The sequence below is a fragment of the Merops nubicus genome, unplaced genomic scaffold, assembly GCF_000691845.1.
Source record: "Merops nubicus isolate BGI_N331 unplaced genomic scaffold, ASM69184v1 scaffold12807, whole genome shotgun sequence".
Lineage (NCBI taxonomy): Eukaryota > Metazoa > Chordata > Aves > Coraciiformes > Meropidae > Merops > Merops nubicus.
The window spans coordinates 57,451-77,258 of NW_008619672.1; the positions used below are offsets into that span (position 1 = coordinate 57,451).

The 19,808-nt window shown below is 39.0% G+C and overlaps 1 protein-coding gene across 1 annotated transcript in view; it reads right to left on the minus strand.

The window, feature by feature from the left end:
• AGPS (alkylglycerone phosphate synthase) overlaps positions 1-19,808 on the minus strand; it is a 42,949-nt gene that overhangs the window by 14,603 nt on the left and 8,538 nt on the right. Inside the window, exons 5-13 of the mRNA XM_008943881.1 lie at positions 18,678-18,749; positions 17,294-17,373; positions 14,331-14,411; positions 10,943-11,068; positions 9,735-9,843; positions 9,183-9,310; positions 6,565-6,616; positions 3,477-3,553; positions 465-577 (exon numbers count right to left, since the gene is read on the minus strand). Coding sequence (XP_008942129.1) covers positions 465-577; positions 3,477-3,553; positions 6,565-6,616; positions 9,183-9,310; positions 9,735-9,843; positions 10,943-11,068; positions 14,331-14,411; positions 17,294-17,373; positions 18,678-18,749 — 838 coding nt within the window. The remainder of the gene's footprint in view (positions 1-464; positions 578-3,476; positions 3,554-6,564; positions 6,617-9,182; positions 9,311-9,734; positions 9,844-10,942; positions 11,069-14,330; positions 14,412-17,293; positions 17,374-18,677; positions 18,750-19,808) is intronic.

A 19,808-nucleotide genomic window follows, 5' to 3' on the forward strand; every position in this document is an offset into this window, starting at 1 on the left:
ATAGTCCAGGGACAGAAATTCACTGCATTCCTTCAGTTAAACTCTTCTTTTAATCAAACTTTTGGTATTCATATCCTCACATCAATTCTACAGTCTTAATATTACCCTTATGATTTTCTCTCCCCTTTCTGTAGTTCAAATATGGAGTCTAGCATTGCAAAACAAGCAGCTTCCACGCTCTATAAACAATTACAAGGGCTAGCTTTCATTTTAATAACAAATTTGGTATTTAGTCAAATACTTATTTTCCTGCAATACACAGACAGCTGAAATTACTACCTATTAATAGTTAGTTTGCACAAGCCATATTTATCAGAGGGAACATTCAATAGCTAATTGATTACTACCACTTAGAAGTAGTAAACTAAGAACACATGCATACAGTAATCACTGTAAAAATACAGTACTGGTTTTGCCTGGATAGCTAACTCCCAGCTTCATATGAAAGTCTTTGAAAAGCATACCCAAACTTGGTGGCAATATCATAGACTTGCTTTTCATGCTGAAGAACCTTCTCTCTGTCACCCTCAAAGAGCAAGGTAGCTACACACAGTACGTTGGGATCAAATCCTTTGAACTGCAAAGAGAAAAAAACTTCACATTATGTTGTAACCTATGTGGCAGAATATAAGCAACAAGTTTTTACATTTCAAATACACAGCACATTCTCTGGTTAGTAAGTGTTGTTGCAATTAAGAGGAAAGACTAGGAAAAAACACTTTTCAGAAATTTAGTCTCAAAACTATCAAGTTTTTCCTTCACAGAGCAAACATGCACAAGCGTACTGAAATAAGACATTATCTGTCACCTTTTCTTTCCTGTTGAAAAGCAGAATAGATATAACAGCTGCCTACCTATGCTGAAGAAAGAACAGGTCTTGAATGCTTTAAGCAATAGAGATACATTTATATTTTATCAATTACTCCTGTATTAAAGCAGGAAGATTACTATGATAAATGTCACTACTCAAAATATTCTACAGCACTGTGCCACAGAAAATCTGTTGGCAAAAGCACTACAGAAGGTAAATAACTTCTAAACTTGCGGCAGAGAGGATATCCCAGCTGAAATGCAGTGAAAGCTATTAGTTTTATAGTAAGGCAGTGGGGCTGTCTGGCTTTGTTTCAGGAGTAACAGTCAAGAGTCATATGTTGGCAAAGTATCTTGGGGTGGGGCTCAGTCCTCCAGCCAGTGAGACCAAATCTGTATATAGTGTGCTCCAGAGACATCCAAATCAGTGTTTCTGAAAAGAACATTAGAATCATATAATCATAGAATTGTTTAGGTTGGAAAAGACCTTTAAGATCATCAAGTCCAACTTGATTAACCTAACTCCACTAAGTCCACTTCTAAACCATGTCCCTAAGCACCACATCTACAGGACTTTTAAAAGCATCCAGGGATGGTGATTCAACCACTTCCCTGGATAGCCAGTTCCAGTGCATGATAACGCTTTCACTGAAGAATTTTTTCCTAACACTCAACCTAAACCTCCCCTGGTGCAACTTGAGGCCATTTCCTCTTGTCTTATCACTCGTTACTTGTGAGAAGAGACCAGCACCTACCTCTCTACAGCCTTCTTCCAGGCAGTTGTAGAGAGCAATAAGGTCCCCCTCCAAGCCCCTTTTTCTTCAGACTAAATAGCCCCAGCTCCCTCAGCCAGTCCTCAGAAGACTTGTGCTCTAGGCCCTTCACCAGCTTAGTCACCCTTCTCTGGAAACAGCATTGCCCTCTACCACCTCAGCAAAACACCACCATGAAAGCCACAGCAGAACAGAACACACCTTCCTGGGCCAAAGGATTGTTTTATTCATTAGTCCTACAAAACCAGCACAGCTAACAAAGAAATAGTTATCACAGTGATAAATGCCAAGGACAGGAATAAAGGCCTATTAAGATGCTATTTACAGTCCCTTCTTGTCCTAGAACCACTTGCATTTTGTCTAGTATAAATTCTGCCACCTTTTGGCTGTAATGCTCAGGTAACACACAGTTCTCTTTAAGAGGCACTGGAGGAGCTAGCTACAGTGTAAATTACATGAGTGCTCTAGGTAATGTTTGTCTACTATCAGTGAACAGTCCCAAACTACATGGAGAAACAAAGTAGAAAGACTTTGTCCCTATTTTCTTAACTGGTATCAGTTAAATGTCTACTCCATTTAATAAAAGAATGAAGTGTTGGTCTGATGTGTTCTGTATTCTGATGTTTACCTGTTTTTGTTTTTTCCCCTCTAGGAAGCAATTCACAAAATAAGCATAAGATGCATTTGAGTAACACCTGCAACATCAGTCTCAGGGTCATTACACTTGCTTCTTTTTCTACTCCTACCTCCCATCCCAGCTGGGGGTTTCTCTGAAGTAGCAGTTGCTCATATTCACCAGGGGACTAAGCCTTGACATAAGAGCTCGAGACTGAGCACCAGCCTGGAATCTATACAACACTACCACACAGCATTTCTCAAATTTCTGCATGTTTTTTCTCCTGCAGAGCTAGAAGAACTGGAGCTGGCATACAACACCCTTTGGTGATGCATCATCTCACAAAACAGCAATGCTTGTTGTCAGCTACAGAAGCAGTATGCTGCTAAATAGGATTGTTTCAAACTGACAGCAATCTCATTGCCAAAACCTTTACTACTTCAGATATTCCTGCACTACAGGAGATCTGGGAGGAAAGACAATTTCTGGGCTATCTCTAAACAGAGATTCTCCAGCAAAAGAAGTCCCAAGACATGGTATTTTCTACTTCAGTAGCACAGGAAAAGGCAGCAAAATCAACACTAGGCATTGTCTCTCAGTTAAGTCCACTCCTTGAAGGCACTTGATATTATCAGATCAGAATGCAAGGTTTACCTCCTAACAGTTACATATATGCAGGATGATGTAATTTTTTATATTTGAATACCCATATTTGAAGGAACTCAAATTTGGAGGAAAAAAGAATCAGTGATATAGTAAATTTCATATAAGAACATAGGTGAAAACATCCTGGCATCAGATAATTCTGGATTAAAAAGGGGATTCATCTGGACAAATTGGAGAAAAACAACAACAAAAACAATTTATATGAGCAACTCAAGGAAATCTTGAAGTTTGCCCAAAATTCCAGTTCTCTAACAAAAGATCATGCCTTGACAATCTGCGAAAAGACAGTGTTAGCCCTAGTCTATCAGTATTAACTGATAATCAGTGGTCTGTAAACTGGATAAATTGGTTCCAGTCTTGTTCTGCCACTGACTCACTGTTAGACAAGGCACATTATTCTCATCTACAGATATGACTGAGGACAGCTCTCATGGAGTAGCTCCTCAGACAATCTCATTTTGGATTACACCGCCTTCATAATCTCAAATTAACTGATACTACAATGTAGGATCTGTTACACTCAAACTCAGATGTATTAGAGGCAGTAGAACAAAAGATCTTGAGTTTTATGAATAGTATGCAAAGCACCAAACAGTATTACCAAAACTTACCTTTGTGATGTAGAATTTTTTCAGTCCATCCAAAAATGATGTAAAAATGGAAGCAACTTGTGGCTTAAGAGCATGACCTTTGGCAAAAAGTGGGAAAAGGTGTGTTAAGGCAAACAGTGCTCTTAAAATTCCTATTTCAATGAGCAAATAAATAGCTTGGTAGTCTAAGCTGTAAGAATCAGTTGGAGCACTTTGATTATCATAATTAAAGAAACTGCTCTGTACCCATTTAGGAGACGATTCAGGAAAAGGTTGGTTTGTTTTTTAAGGCATACGTACAACCGTGCACAAATATTTCATTTGACACTTTAAGGCTGCCCTAGTTTAGATTTTCAAAAGTACATTGTACACTGAAAATTTTAAAAGAGCATTCATTAGTTTTTACACTACAAAATCAGCGACTTTTTTGAAGTCATGCCAAAACCACTGAAACCAATAACCAAAAATAGTGCAAGTAAGAAGTTAAGCTATGTTTTTCCTTAATGGTTATGTCACTTGTGCAAAGTTTTCTACATAAGGCTAGTCATGTTTCCTTAATCACATATGGAGAACTAAAATCACCAGGATATATAAATGGTGTCTCGGAGTCTGTTAAATTAACATGTCTGCCTCAGGACTGGGTTTGATTGAGCTGGAAGTGTTCTAGTGTTTGTTTCACTGTTCTAGTCACAAGCAACTTCTGAACTCCATTACTGCTTCACTTCAAGTCTTGCATCTGGCCTACATGCTGTGAGCCCAATTCATAAACTTAGGCATCATTACATGATACTTCCTTCTAAAACACTTCTAAGTATTTCCTCCTGAATAAAGCATGAACTTCAGCAATTGATTACTCTTTAAGTATCTCCTTGCAGATACAAACAAACCCCAAGGAGTACACCTCCAAGCACACTTCTGTAAATAGAAAAAGTGCACCAGATAAAAGGACATGAATTTATTAAACCAGTGTGTGAAAAAAATACTGGATTTAAGCCTACTTAATGACTACAAGAAAAATCTATAGACACACCTGCAACTATGTTTTGTAGGTGACTGTATAAGCTACAACCTCAGACCAAAGCTAAAAAATAGAAGAATGATTTACTTTTAGTGCTGGGTTTAAAGCTTTTAATTGGTCAAGCTTCTTCCCGATTAAAAAGAAAGAAAAATGCATCTGCCTTCTGTTATACAGGTCTGAAAGAAATAGCATAACACAGAAGAGCGACCAAAGCAAGCAGCAAGGCTTCTTGGGCTCTCAAGTCTTAAAAATCCTGGTTCTGTCATTCGATAAGCGAAGTTCAACTTTCTCAACACCATCATATTAATGCTATTTGAAGTCAAGACCCATCACTGAGGCTTCTGGCCAAAAGAAGTTTCAGAAATTCTGACTTGTTCAAGTGGTATTAAAATAGAGGTTCTCAAGGTCAGTCACATTTGACTTTTTCTTCTTCATACTATCCGGGTTTCAGTTAGAACAGAACTAACTCTGTTCAGTGACTTTACTTTTCAGCTAAGTCTAACTAGCTGCACTTTCTGACGTTAACAGCATATTTTTCAAAGACAGCATCTGCTTCTAGCTCTGGTAACACTCAACATTTATGGTTACTACCAAAGATTAGCGTGCAGACCCAGGTTGCTGCTAAATCTTGTGTACCACATTGAAGGTGCAAGAACGTAAAAGGCTGCACCTGCTGGGATAAGAGGACAAGACAGGTGACCCTAAACGGACCAACCAGGTACATCCCATATGCACCATATTCAGTATAAAGTTGAATGATTACAAGGGTCAAGCTCTCTTCTTCAATAGCTGGCATCCAAGGAGGATCCATTCCCTCCCTTAAATCTTGATGTATGTGTTTCTGAATCCAATTTCAGAATCCAGCTCCTGAATCCAGTTTCCATCTGCCACTGAGTCCAGTCTGGGACTTGCCCAGTGCCTGCTCCACAGCATCAGTGATGACGGTGACAATTGCCATCGGGGTGGGCTTGGGTTTGATACTGGCTTTGAAGATATTCCATTTTATTATGAGAAAACTAAAACAGCTTTAATGAAACTGATCCATAAGTCTCTCTCCCTTATTCCCTTTCTCTTCCCATCTGGGAAGGGAGAGGGGTTAACAGGGTATGTTATAGATCTAGCAGGCAGCCCTGACCCTAAACCTTTGATTTTCATCAAAACAGCATGGTCTCAACAAGACCTTCAAGTTCTTTAAACTTCTAGCTTTTGGGTAGTGGAACTTCTTGCTCTTTTCAAGAGCATCTTGAACCAGAATGCATCTTTTGCCAAATTTAAGTTGGCAGTTTAAAATTACAGCTTTCCCTAAGAATTGCTCAAAAATGATTGCTACGTATGTCCAACATTCAATTACCTTGCACTTAAACAGGACAGATTTCACAAAAGTCTTTGCATTCAGTAATCTTCTGGTAGCTTTGTTGACTTTCTATACATAAGCCTACAGTTTAGTTCTATTTCCATACAGCTATGGCATTTACTACACCTGAACTTCTTTCAAAAATACTCACTTTGGACAAGTATGTCATGGCCTCTCTCCCACCTAAACAATCATTGCTACATCAGAATATTTTTTTAAAACCTGTTACTCCTAGGCAATCTGTATACCACTTGTGATGCTTTTATGAAATTTAAAGGAATCAGTCAACTTACCTTCGGAGTAAGATACCTGTATTCCAATTTTTTTCATATCCAACTTCTCATTAGTACTCTTTACGAGAAAATGTTTCAAGTACTATATTGCAAAATTATCACCTTTGCTCATTTACAGCAAAATAGAAGAAGTGCCTCCAGAATTTCCAACCCTCCAGTAGACAATATGCCAGAAGTGGGAAGGCAGCAAAAGAAAAATTTTCATGTCTTTATATGCAGAGCACAGCTCTTTAGTGACTGTTGCAGTTGATACTGTTCCCCCAGGGACAAAACCAGGCTTCTGTTTCTGCAAGTACACATTATGGGACTATCTGGAGTGTGAATTTCAGGTGCATTGCCTTCTTTGTCTAGTTTTGACCAAAAAAAAATTATACCTAAAGCAGACAAGCTACTAGAAATCAAGACCCTTGGAAAAATACATTTGTCCAAGATGTACACACTTACCAAACTGAAACTGTGCATTGTCAACAAGGCGAATTGAGGCAGGAGCACACCTCTTGGGGGAGAAGTTACAGGAATGAGAGGAAGGAAGAATAAAAAGATTATGAACGCAGTTTTTCTGAAACACATGACAATCAAATTTCCATTTCAATATATCATACAAGAAAGCACATTTTGATACCAGAGACCTATGGCCATCATCACAGATAAGAGGTAACTACAAGCTTGTTCTCACTTGACTAGCAGCACCTATTAGGTATGCCTAGATATAACACTGAGCATTTTCAGTTCAACCTTAGGCCAAAACAGGAACAGTCCAAAGATTTTTGATCTTCAAGTACTGTGTTTTCTCTAAATTGCCATATACACTGAAGACACCATACTTGATTAGTATATTGAGCAGACGTGGTTATGTAGTCAAAGATATACCTACACTACAAATCCACTGAAGAAGTCTAACAGTTGTGGATTAACCCCAGCAGGCAGCAAAGCACTACACAGCTGTTCACTCACTCCCCCTTCCAGTGGGGCAAGGAAGAATATCAGAAAAGCCAAAGTAAGAAAATTCATGGATCAAGATGAAGACAGTTTGATAAGCAAAATGAGAAAAAAAAACCCACCACCAAAAAGGGATGCATAAAGCAATCAATTACCACCAGATGATAAATATCCACGCAGTCCTCAATGGTTGACAATGGTCAACCCCCAGCAATGGTAATCCCTTTAGCAATGGTAACCCCTAAGAAAACTCCCCCATCCAGACTGAGTTCTGGCCATAATGTTATATGGTATGAAAAGTCCCTTTGGTCGACTTATATTGCTGTCCCAACTGCATTTCCTCCCAGCATCTTGTCTGCTCCTAATCCACTTGCTGGTGGGGGGAGAGTGAGAAATGGAGAAAGCTTTGACACTGTGTGCACACTGTTCAGCAATAGCTAAAACACCAGTGGGGCTTTAACATCATTTTGGTCACCAATTACAAAACATAGCACCACAGAGACTGATACGAAGAAAACTAATTCCATCCCAGTCAGACCCTGCACACTAAAGCTTTTCAATCAGACTGCAGTTAAAATCCCTATCTGGGTTCAATCTAGATTCTGCACAGTACAGAAATCTGAAAACCTGAACAGCTGCCCTCCACCAGGCAAGCCTCTGGTCATACTTATGCCTACATCATGTAATCTGAGATAGCTATGTCCAGTCATACTGAAATACATGTCCAAAGAAATATGACAAAGCCTGAATTTTAGGTTAGTCTTGTCTAATCATATGAATATGGAAGTACTCATCACTTGGATGTGCCATGTTCACCCTCCATCATATCATTAACATGTATTTGGTCACACAACAGGAAAAAAGGATACAAAGAACTAAGACCGTTCTCCAGGCAGGTTGACAGAAGTCTGGATGGTTTTAAATGAGACCAACCCCCTCACAACCTGCAGGGTGGTTACTCTTACATTAAGGCAGACAAGAAAAAGCTTTTCAGACAGCAGTCATTGGAATTACTATTACGATTGATGCGAGGGACAACAAGAGAAGATTAAGTAGTTCAAGCTCAAGTACAGTAAAACAGCAGCAGCAACAGAAGCTTTGAAGTGAAGCAACACTTAAGTGGCTAGCAGTGCCTATTTTCCTCCGCTTCTAAGCCCATAGCTAGGGAAAAGACAATAGTTCCCCAATTAACATAAAATGTTGATCAGCCATATGATTAAGCATCCCTCAGCAGTCTGCTTAGGTACTTTTAATATGAAGAACAAGCACTAGCAGTAGAAGCACAACAAACTGGCAAGTGCTGCTGACTAATGTAGACATGGTATTCACATACCAGCCTGAACATCTGGCTTGGAACATTAAGTCATTAATTTAGACCAATCACTGAAAAAATGTAAAGCTGTTTAGTTTGGCATTAAAATATTTGTGAAATTACCTTCCTAATTCAGAGTATATTCCATCATTCATAGAAATTATTTGATAGTCTAAGATAGTGAAGAAAGCAGCTAGTTAGTGAAAGATTTGGTTGGAAGCACAGCCATGAGGATACCTGTGTCTGAGTTTTGCTACATGAAACCATCTGACCACACCATTTACAAGGCTCCAATTAGTACAATGTAAGCACAATTCGACCTCAAAACATCCAGTTCACCTATACACATCACTGTGCTTCATGAAGTGTTTTCTAAACACAGGCCATATCCTTCCACTGCAGGGTTTTTGTTCCTTTGTCCCCTCAGAGCCATAATTCAACTGCCTTTTACTTGTATGCTTCAACTTAATTCCTTTAAATACTGTTCCCTTTTACATAGCCCTGAATTAATCTAAGGACAAAGCTCTCCACTGAAGGAGATGCAAAGCCAAATTTCTTTGTGATGAGATATGCAAATAATTCCCACCGAATAAAGCAATCAAGAGGTACGTCCACTTTTGGCTCAGAATATCAAGGAAATTCAGAACTTGTCCTCTTCTCAACTGCATAATTTCCAAAAGCCTCATGAGCCAGATACACATGAGGTTCACATCTCAAATCCATGGCTATCGACTGCCAGATTACTAAAGCATCAGCATCCTCCTTGTGATAGAAACTGTGTTCTTGAGTGAAGTCAAAGCCCAGCTTTTACCTGCTTTGCTACTTCCCTTAAGCAGGCCACCCCTCGTTCAAAGTTGGGGAAGACCACAGAGCCATATTTCTGGTATTCAGGGACTGGGCGAATCTTTATCGTAACTTCAGTAACCACCCCGAGAGTTCCTTCAGGAAAAAAGAAAAGCCAAATAAATTTTGCAAGAAGCACACCTTGCAACATTACCCAGCTTAACAACTGTTTACCAGGATGTCAAGGTAACAAATTAGAAATTCCAAAAATTCAGTACTGCAGTAGTAGGTGACTACCTACTCCTGGTCATTTGCACAGTGAATTCTTACAAGATATACTCTAAGCTGTGATGTTTGTTACTAGACTTATAGGCTAACTCCACAGAACTGTTTTAAGCACTCTTCAGAGTTGCTTCATTTCAGTCCTAATTAAGGTCTCCAATGTATTATCCTAACAAGAAATTCATCCCTGCACAATGCCACCCATAGACAGACTTCAAGCTACAGCAATAAAGATGCTGAAGTCATCAAGCCATTACAGGAGCTGGATCAAGATGCAGTTAGGTGAGACTGTTGGTACCTTCAGATCCCATAATGAAGTGGTGGATATCGGGTCCTGTTGACATGCGAGGTACTTGACAGTTTTTTTCTACTATTCCTCTAGGAGTTACCATTTTTATATGAATCACCTGTTAGAGCAATAAGCAATGACTGAGTATTAGTATTAAGCATTTCCACAAAATGTATATTAAGCTTGATACAGTTCAGCTTTGTAGATTTTAGACATTCTGTAAGAACTTCTGGGATAATCTGAGGACTGTTATCAACAATTACTTGTAACACAGCATGGTTTGCCCATACAATTTATGTTCAACATCTTCGTTAAGGACCTGGATGATGGTAAAGAGTGTCTTCTCAGCAAGTTTGTTCATGATACAAAGCTGGAAGGTTTGGCTGATACAGCTGAAGGCTGTGTGGCCATTCAGTGAGATTGGGACAGACTGGAGAGCTGGGCCAAGAGGAACCTAATGAGGTTCAACAAGAATAAGTGCAGAGTCCTGCACCTGGGGAGGAGGAATAAAATGCAACAGTACAGGTTAGGAGGAGATCTGCTAGAGAGCAGATAGCTTTAGTTCAGCAAGGCCTACTGAACAACAACTGTAGTTCCTGCCAACCTCAGTCACTGGTAGCCATGCGGTACGTTTGTGCACATGAGCGTGTCTGAACTATGAGCTGAAGAAGCCTGGGGGCGAGGGGGATACGTTGCCTGGAGCATGCTGTGGGGACACATGAAAAAAGCCACAGGTGGAAGGGCCATTGTACAAACTACAAGAGAGCTGGAAGCCTGAAGCAGAGAGGCAAAGTCTGAACAGTGATGACTTGAGTTCTGTTACAGTGAATATATTGAAAAGGTAGATTTTTAAATTAAAAAGGTATGCTTTAAAGAGCAAGTTACCTAATATAAAGATGAACCCTTTTAATGCTTAAAATGGAATGTGCATCCATCCTAGAATTTTGACAGTATTATTACACTGGATTGAGTGCAGAAAATGGTGGAGGAAAGCACCAGACTCAGGAAAGGGTAAAAGTTACTTAAACAAGCTAATGAGCACCAAAATTAAATTTACTTTTAGATCAGTGATAAGGATTATTAGTACTAACACTAAAAGGAAGCAAACAGGCACTTTGGTCAAGATTTGATGCCCAAACTGTCTCACTTAAGAGAATTGCCACTGTCAGTCATTTTGCCAAGCAGAATAGTTAATTATAACTATCAGAACTACTTACCAAATCTTCAATGTTTCCATAGATGTTTTTTTTCATGCCTGATGCTCGTGTTGCAACCCACCCTCCTAGTGAGCTGAACTCCATGGAGTCTGGTTCATGGCCTGTACAGAAGCCACTTTCAGCAAGCTAAAGAAACAAAGAAATATGTTCTAGAGATCCAGTATTTGCTAAGTACTCCATATATCAACATGCTATGTCTTGTTTGTTTGTTTGTTTTTAAAAAGTATCCTGACCACACAGCCATTTATCTAGGCACAAGTTTTATCTCTGATATGTCAATGAAATTCAAATTGATTCTGCTTCTCCTGTGCATATGGGATGCTACGTATCAACCTATAATAATCCTCCCGATCTTTTAAAACCAAGACCTCTATTGTTCATAAGGCGCAAATTCAAATACCTATGGGGAAAAAAAACTATAAGTCACTGCCAAGTTTGCACAGACACTGCCAATCAATAAGGCACAATCTCTTGTTCTTTGTATCCTAATGTGATATGCAGCAGGTACGCAGAAAATGTGAGCAAATTGTCTGTACTTAATTCTCTCAAGGAGTGATGCTTTTTAATATACAGCCATCTGGTTGGGCTTCCTGCATGCAATGCTGTCAACTACTTGTGATGCAGATCATGCAGGTCTGTACACTAAGTAGTGGCTTGTTTCTCATTTTTCTGTTAGCTTGGCCTTGCCATCTGCACAGCACCTGAGGTTGATTCGATGTCCTCAGAAAGGCAACACTAAAGCTGTCAGACAGGAAGAACTGAATACCTCACATAAGTGATAACTGTGTTAATGCATTGGAGATGACCAATTTGCACTGACCAACTGAAAACAAGCCTGTTGGACATCAGTAGTTAGGTATGCCACATAACGTGGATCATTAAGTGTTCCGTTGTACAAAGCGTTCAGATTTTCCTGACTAAAAGTCACTTCTATGTACCGTCTGTGGTGATTCATCTAGCTCATGTTCCTCTCATGTCAGAGGAGCTTGTGGACTTGCACACTTACTGGTCATATATTAGGAAAGGTTTGGAGCCTGCACCCTCCTCATTTCCCGAGGTGACAAGACTTTGCTTCGGCCACAGCTTAGCAACTTCTGCCAGTGGTGTACACAAGCCCAGCAGAAGAGCATGCTTCTGAACACCTCTAACTGGCCATGCACTACAAAACACTTGGTAAAAACTCCTTGAATCCTGTTGCATGAACAGCATGTGCTAAGAGCACTTACAGGCCAAGGGAGAGATTACGGTATGTACTTGGCAGATTCAAGAAGCAGCCTCATCCAGAAAATATGAGCACATACTAGCTTTTTCTGTAGAATCATAACCTCATTGGTAATGTTTATGACAAAAACCAGTATCAACTATCGTTCTATTTTCATTATCTTTTTGTCACCTTTAGTCCTCATCTATCAGCTACTATTTCATACTCTGTTCTGACAAAAATCAGTAACTTGAGGCTTCTCTGTGAAGTCTGTTAGTATGTGGAGTTCTCATCCCACAGCAAATAGTAACTTGATCACACTAGTCACTAGCTTTGACAAACACATGAAAGGTACTTGGATTTTGAGCATCCCAAGATAAAAGTAACAGCCTAACTTTTGTCAGATATCACGTCTTCTAAATATGTTGTTGTTTAGAATTTGGCTCTTGATTTTAGGTACTGTTACAAGGTTCATGGTACCTGTAAATGAGATAGCCTAAGTAACTTCAGCACCCAAAAACTGAGGAACACAGCAAGAGGCACCAAACCTCTACACTGAAACATAATTCCTAGATAATGTTGGTAAAGTCTCTTACAACAACAGACAACTCCTGCAGGATTTGATTCAAAACCTCCAATTCAAAGATTACTTAATAGCAAGCAACAAACTAAAAAAAAAAAAAAATTCAAACAGTTCTGTCTTTGCACAGTCCAAATGTATATCTGCAATTCTACCTGTACTTCAGTGGGAGTTTGTGTTGACATTAACTATAGTATTGAAGCATAGTTATGGTCAGATTGTCCATCGCAAAACACCTACAAATTGGGGTCCTAGCTTTAATCACCTCACATTTGCTGATAATACTGGAATTCTGGTATATTTAGTAAGGGTTTTAAAAATACGTACCCACTGAGTAGATTTAATTTTGTATTCTTTGCACACTAAAGGAATTGCACAGAAATCCTCACATTCTCAGAGTCACTCCATATATTAAAGCCTTTGTACAAATAGTAGTTTATTCAGTATTGAACAGATTCACTAGCTTTTCATAGTTAAAAACCTGACTGAAAAAAAAAATTTCAGATTGAAATGATCCAAAAAGAATAACTGCATCAGTAGTATTTCAGCTCAAAAAAGCCATAAGTAGCAAGGGAATATTGTCCCTTACTCCAAGTGAAAGGAAAAGTAGTGGCATTTAAAGGATAGATAGTAGTGAAATATCGAACTACTACTCTAGAAGAGTGTCATTTAAATGCAGAGGATATTCTCCTTGCATTTTAATTCCAAGCTCAAAAAAAACAGATTTGGAAAGATTAAAATATTACGTCAAATGATAAAAGGGAAAACAAGAGGCAAGAAAGGCCATCTTATTCATCATTAACAGCTCTGCTAGTCAAATATTACAGGTTTTCTTCTAAAAAGAGGCCTGGAAAAGAGCATTCAGAAAACCCTTCAAATCCCTGCACATTTGTAAGGTGCATTTAGGCATTAAGAAAAAGTCAGACAACATTTAACTATCAAACAAGTCCTAGGCAATTTTTCTTAAATAAGCAAGAACTGCACATCCTGAAGAACCAGCTGCATCCACAACTTGCTTGATTATAGAGAAGCACCAAGATAGATCCTGAGCAGGGTGCTACGGCTCATCTGATAAACTGCAATTAAAAGCCAATAAAAGACAAATGAGGACACAAATAATTTAGTCTATTGTTTAGGGCAACTCTCCATCCTTTCTGCTACTCTTATGCAGCTGGCCTTAAGAAGCAGCAACAATAGCAAATTTCTTATATGCTCTAATCTTTAGGGAAACTACCTCTGGCCAAAATGAGTAAAACGTGCATCACAAAATGACAATTTGAACTTTTCCTGGAAACTGGTACCACATGTCATGCCTTGTAACCACAAGGGTTTATCTAAGGTCTGAAACAAAGCACAGCATGACACGCTCTGAATTGTCATCTTATTTCAGCAATTGCGTTTTGTGGCTAGAGCTAAAAAGAAAAGTAAAATTTTAAAATACAGTACTCAATGCAATATGGTTCACAGCCATGCATACAATGCTTACCATGTCAGTCTTCCTGAAAAACACACAAGAATCAAGCTAGAACTCAATGATTTCAACAAGACATGAGAAACAGCTAAGAAAAATATGGAGAAATACTGTATGCTTAACAAGTGAAAAATACCTGTTTTTCCAGATCTTGTCCAACAATGCCAGCTTCCACACAAGCTGTTAAGTTTCTCTCATCTATCCAGAGAATGCGATTCTGTTGAAATGCAAATGAAAACTAAGAATCTGCATTACAGGCTTTTGTCTATTTCCTTCATTAATGCTACAGAATCAAACACGGTCGATCATAAAGTTTACTATTAACAACTCCAGGTACTACAGCACTGGAAGCTGAGCCCACTCACGCCCTCAAAAAGCCACATAACAAGTTACAATTTATGACGTCAGCGCTCTAAGAAAATAACATTTATTAGTCAATTCGTACTAGGAATGGTCACAGAAACAATGCAGAAAAGTCAGAAATAATTAAGCCAAAATTACATAATAGAATGTAATGTATTATTGCTTATAATGTGATTATAAGCTCTTGGATTTCGACACAGTATGCTAGAAGCAATATTTATTACAGGATGTCAGAGTGTGTACATGCTTTGGAAGTGCAAAGTACTTGAAAGGATATCCTTTTATGTGATGAGACCTTCACTGTCCCATCAATATATTCTACTGAACAGGAGAAGTGGTAAGTGTTGCAAGTTACAAGGAGCACCAAGCACTGTCAGTGCAGAGAATCCACATGAAGGAGAAAGTTAACAAATATGGTTTTAGCTTTGTTTATAGTCAGAATGCTACAGAAGCTTCAGCTTCCACTTGTTCTTAAGTACACTTCTGGTGTACTTCTGCACAGTGTTGATAGATAAATTTATAGGAGAATAGCTCTAACTTCCCTTCGCCTTGAATTTTCAAATGACAGAAACACACATCTAGTCCAACTCAAAACTATGCTTTAAAGCACTTGTCTCCCCTCTCACAACACCTGGACTAACTATTCAAACCCACCTATTTCAGCTCCTTTCAGACACCTTCAGTTTCAAAATACACTGCATAACTGACCTAAGATGCTTATATAAGTCAGTTTTTATGCAACAGAGACCCTACATATAAGATGAAAACCCATTAAGTATCTAACATAGTAAAGCTTAGCCAACCATTTTAACTGCTCTGAGACACCCAAGCTTTAACTCTTACAATTCTTCTTTTAAACTTAACTTCCTTATTTTCCCTCCTCATTAATGGGTACAAGAATTGGCTGGCAGAGTCATTCAAGACACATGAAATTGTCTCCAGACTGGAGAGCTGGGCCAAGAGGAATCTAATGAGGTTAAACAAGAATAAGTGCAGAGTCCTGCACCTGGGCAGGAGGAATAGAATGCACCAGTACAGGTTAGGAGGAGATCTGCTAGAGAGCAGCTCTGTGGAGAGGGACCTTGGAGTCCTTCTGGACAACAAGTTGTCCATGGGACAGCAGTGTGCCCTTGTGGCCAGGAGGGCCAATGGGATCCTGGGGTGCATTAAGAAAAGTGTGTCCAGCAGAACAAGGGAGGTCCTGCTCCCCCTCTACTCTGCCCTGGTGACACCTCACCTGGAGCACTGTGTCCAGTTCTGGGCTCCCCATTTCAAGAGGGACAGAGATCTGCTCGAGAGAGTCCAGCGAAGGGCTACGAGGATGACTGGGGGACTGGAACACCTGCCTTATGAGGAGAGGCTGAGAGACCTGGGGCTGTTTAGTCTGGAGAAGAGGAGACTTAGTGGTGATCTAATTAATGTGCACAAATATATGAGGGCTGGCTGTCAGGAAGGAAGGGTCAACCTGGTTTTGCTTGTAACCTGAGACAGGACAAGGAGTAATGGTCACAAGCTGGAGCACACGAAGTTCCACCTCAACATGAGGAAGAACTTCTTTACTGTAAGGGTTCCAGAGCACTGGAACAGGCTCCCCAGGGAGGTTGTGGACTCTCCTCCCCTGGTGACTTTTAAGACCCTTCTGGATGGGTTCCTGTGTGACCTGCCCTAGACTAGATGGTCCTGCTCTGCCAGGGGAGTTGGACTCAATGATCTCCAACAGGTCCCTTCCAACCCCTAATGTACTGTGATTCTGTGAAGTGGTCTATTTTCTGACTCAGTGTATACTTATCTAGCTCACACAAAAGCATGATAATAGGTGTTAACCACATTCCTTTCCCACCCCCAAATAAGACAAAGGTCAAAGTCGTGGGCTATGAATCAATGAGATGAAATGAAGGCTTGAATCAGTATTATACAGAGTAAAAAAACTACTCCAAAGAGTACAAAAACCCAAAGAGCTTCCTTCAACAGGCAACTACCACCTTTGCAGAAAAGATCACTTTGTATCCAGATAGAGAAACAACAACTTTTAACTGAAGTACCACCAACTGAGTGGAGAAATAGGAGCTAAACCCTAGGTCTTATCTCAAAACTTAAAGGAGTTAATAAGCTCAGCAGGTGCTCAGAGGCAGTAGACCCTTACAAGGATACAGAGCTTTCTGAAGCATCTCATTTCTACAGTCAGAAACCTAACATTTTTAAAGTATAAATCTCCTTCATAACAGAAATATGAAAACTAGCACTGATTTTTACATAAATTAATTTCTAGGCTGCCATAAAAGGATGAACTTCATATTCTCAAGATGCTATCTACACAAAAAGCTAGGGTTTTCTTTGAAGATTTTTTTTATATATCAGGTCACCTTAAAAATACTTAAAGATTGGCAAGTCTGCAAACACTAGCAAAATTTGCAAGAGATAACTTCCTCCTAGCCTTTCACTTCAGATACAACTTCCTGCACAGAAAAATAGTAGCTTCCTCTGATTTTCACTTAAAGCTGCTGTAAGTCTTAATGATTTTTTTCCCCTTATTGAATGCATATTGGTCATATGTAGTAGTACATACATCAGCCAAATCTCACTTAAACTGAAGGAGTACCAATTTAATGATGCATGGTACAGATTAATACTTCCATCCCTACATCATTCTTGCAAAGAAATAAGTGTTGTTCTCTAGTGATCACCATTCAAAGTAACCATCAGATAATTAAAAAAAAAAATAAAATTGAGACATACCATTTGTGATGTATCCAGCGAAACAATTGTTCTTTTTTCTTCTTCAGGACATTCAAGGGCACTAGAGACACTTGTCCCTCCTGCATATATGGCAGTGACATTGCAATCAAAATTGTCAGGTAGCTTTTCTTCACATACCATCCCCTCTCTCCCTCCTTTCTGATATTGAACTTAATAAAAGATCATGGTAGTATTTGAGGCTATTTATTAGCCTTTTAAGGCTGTCCTTTCTCCCAAATGGGGTTTTACAAAATCAAGGTAGCATCGGAGCTGACCATGCTTTAAGAGCACTAAATAACAAACCACAAAATTCTGTGACCATCTCAACTACTACTGTTAAGTCCAGAATAGACTTTTAAAACAAGGATAAGAAATAAAGCCATCCAAGAAACAGAGATAGCTACAGTTTCTGTATATTCTGACTACTGCAGTCACTACACTTGATCTAGAGAATTGGCTTAGGTCTACCTAATACAGGAATGCAATACTTATCTGAAAGGAAGAAATAAACTGAAAGGGTATAACTATTTAAAAAAAAATGGTTAAAACCAAACAAATATTCTGGAGGTTTCCAATGTATTTTTATGGGATGTCACACAACAGTCTCCAAGCTGCATTTGACTTCTCAATGACTACAGAAGTCATAGAAAAAGAGACTGGGATGCTAAAGAGATCCACAGCAAGCCGACAGAACCACCACCAATGGCAATACAGAGACAGTGCCAACTAATAACGCTCTCCAAGAGCGGTAAAGCCCAGGATCTTTGTTACCAATTATAGGAAAGGTGCCATTTTCCTTCAATACCAACCCCTGTAGAACAACTCCAGAAGCTGACCATTGTTGAGTATAAATAGACTTGAAAAACAATCTGAAAATCTTTCTGTAGCCTGGTCAGTCAACATTGCTGCTTTGAGCTATACTAATCTACTAGTACCAAAGGTGACTTGTAGCAGTCTTACAACTCTCCAGACATATCTGACAAGGATAAGAGCATTTCAGGGAGAAATCAGCTCCATTAGTTTGTTCTTGTATGCAAATGACATGGCCATTTACAAACCTAACTTATACATGTTTGTGGGAACACAGCAAAAGCAATGCATTCATTCTTAAGTCTTCAAAGACAGAGGAAAAATTCAACTTCATATAAACACTTCTCTTGCACATTCAACATGCAAGGTATTAACATACTTCCAATGACTTCCACAAAATTGAACACAGCAGCTTTTAAAAATGCAAGACCATAAAAAAAACACACTTAGATATTACTTAAATCTACCTATTTAATCATAGTAATGTACCAATAATTCAATATTTAAATTAAATTCAAATAGAATACATTTTTACTAGTAATGTTAAACAGATTTAGGATTTTTTAACACTTACCACCAAACGGTATTATGCAGAGGTTGTGTTTGCAGGCTAATTCCACAATTTTAACTACATCTTCATGGCACACTAAAAAAGTCCAAACAGTTAAAAAACAGGATTTGTGCTTAGTACTAATGCTGCACTGTGAATAAGCAGCTGCTCCTTTTCTGACACCAACAGGGAAGAAATTCCAAAGAATTAGGCACCAAGTAAGAGGTGGGCTCAAAAGAATTAGAGTTCCAGAATAAAGTTTACACCTGAAAAAAATTGTACATTTGAAGAACCACAGCCTTAAGTCTCCTGCTCTACTCAAGGACTGAGAACTCCTGCAAATTCTCAGGGCAAGATGGGCTACCAAACAGCAAACAAGTAACTTTTGAGCTTCATTTGTTCTCCAAGATACACAGCTTATTGAGAATAGGCTGACCATTTTAATTGAGAAATAAGTCTCCTTTGAGAGCTGAACAACAAATATTTTTCTTCCTGGCTAACATTCAGTTTAAAAAAATAGAGTCGCTGGAGATGTGAGAAATTTACTTTTTCAGAATGCATTCTGTATCTGGTCAAAAAGGGAAGCAGAAATGCTTGTGCATAGGCAAGGAAAAGGATCAAAACCAGACCAAATACAATGTGTACACAAGTTCATGCAAACAGCAGAGAATGAGCAAGACTGAATAAGCAGGCTTACGAACTCTGGCTATTTTACTCGTGCCATACAGAGCAGCTTTAAACAAAGGTAGTCAACCATTTTATTTCAATAACTTTTGGAACTGCACAAAATGGTGTGGCAAGTGCTGCTCAGTCACCAGCACTGTCATGTCAGTACCTGTCCTCAAGTAATGAGATGCATCATAGAGTGCCTCTCTGTGCCTCCCCTTTTCTCTCCCTAAATAAAGGAAGCAAATCTGAGCTAAGACCCAGTTCTTAGCAGAAATTGTGGTGTTTCTAACACAGTGCAGCTATCAAAGTATCAGAAAGTTACAAAAGACATGGAAAGAGCTAAATTTATACAGCTGCAGAGAAACTGAGAGGGGCATAGAGCAAACGGCTTTAGAGTTAACTAGACATGGAAAGCATGTCCTAGTGACCAGAGAAACGCAACTCAAGTAGAAAAGTCACACAAGAGTGCAAATAAAGTTATATCAA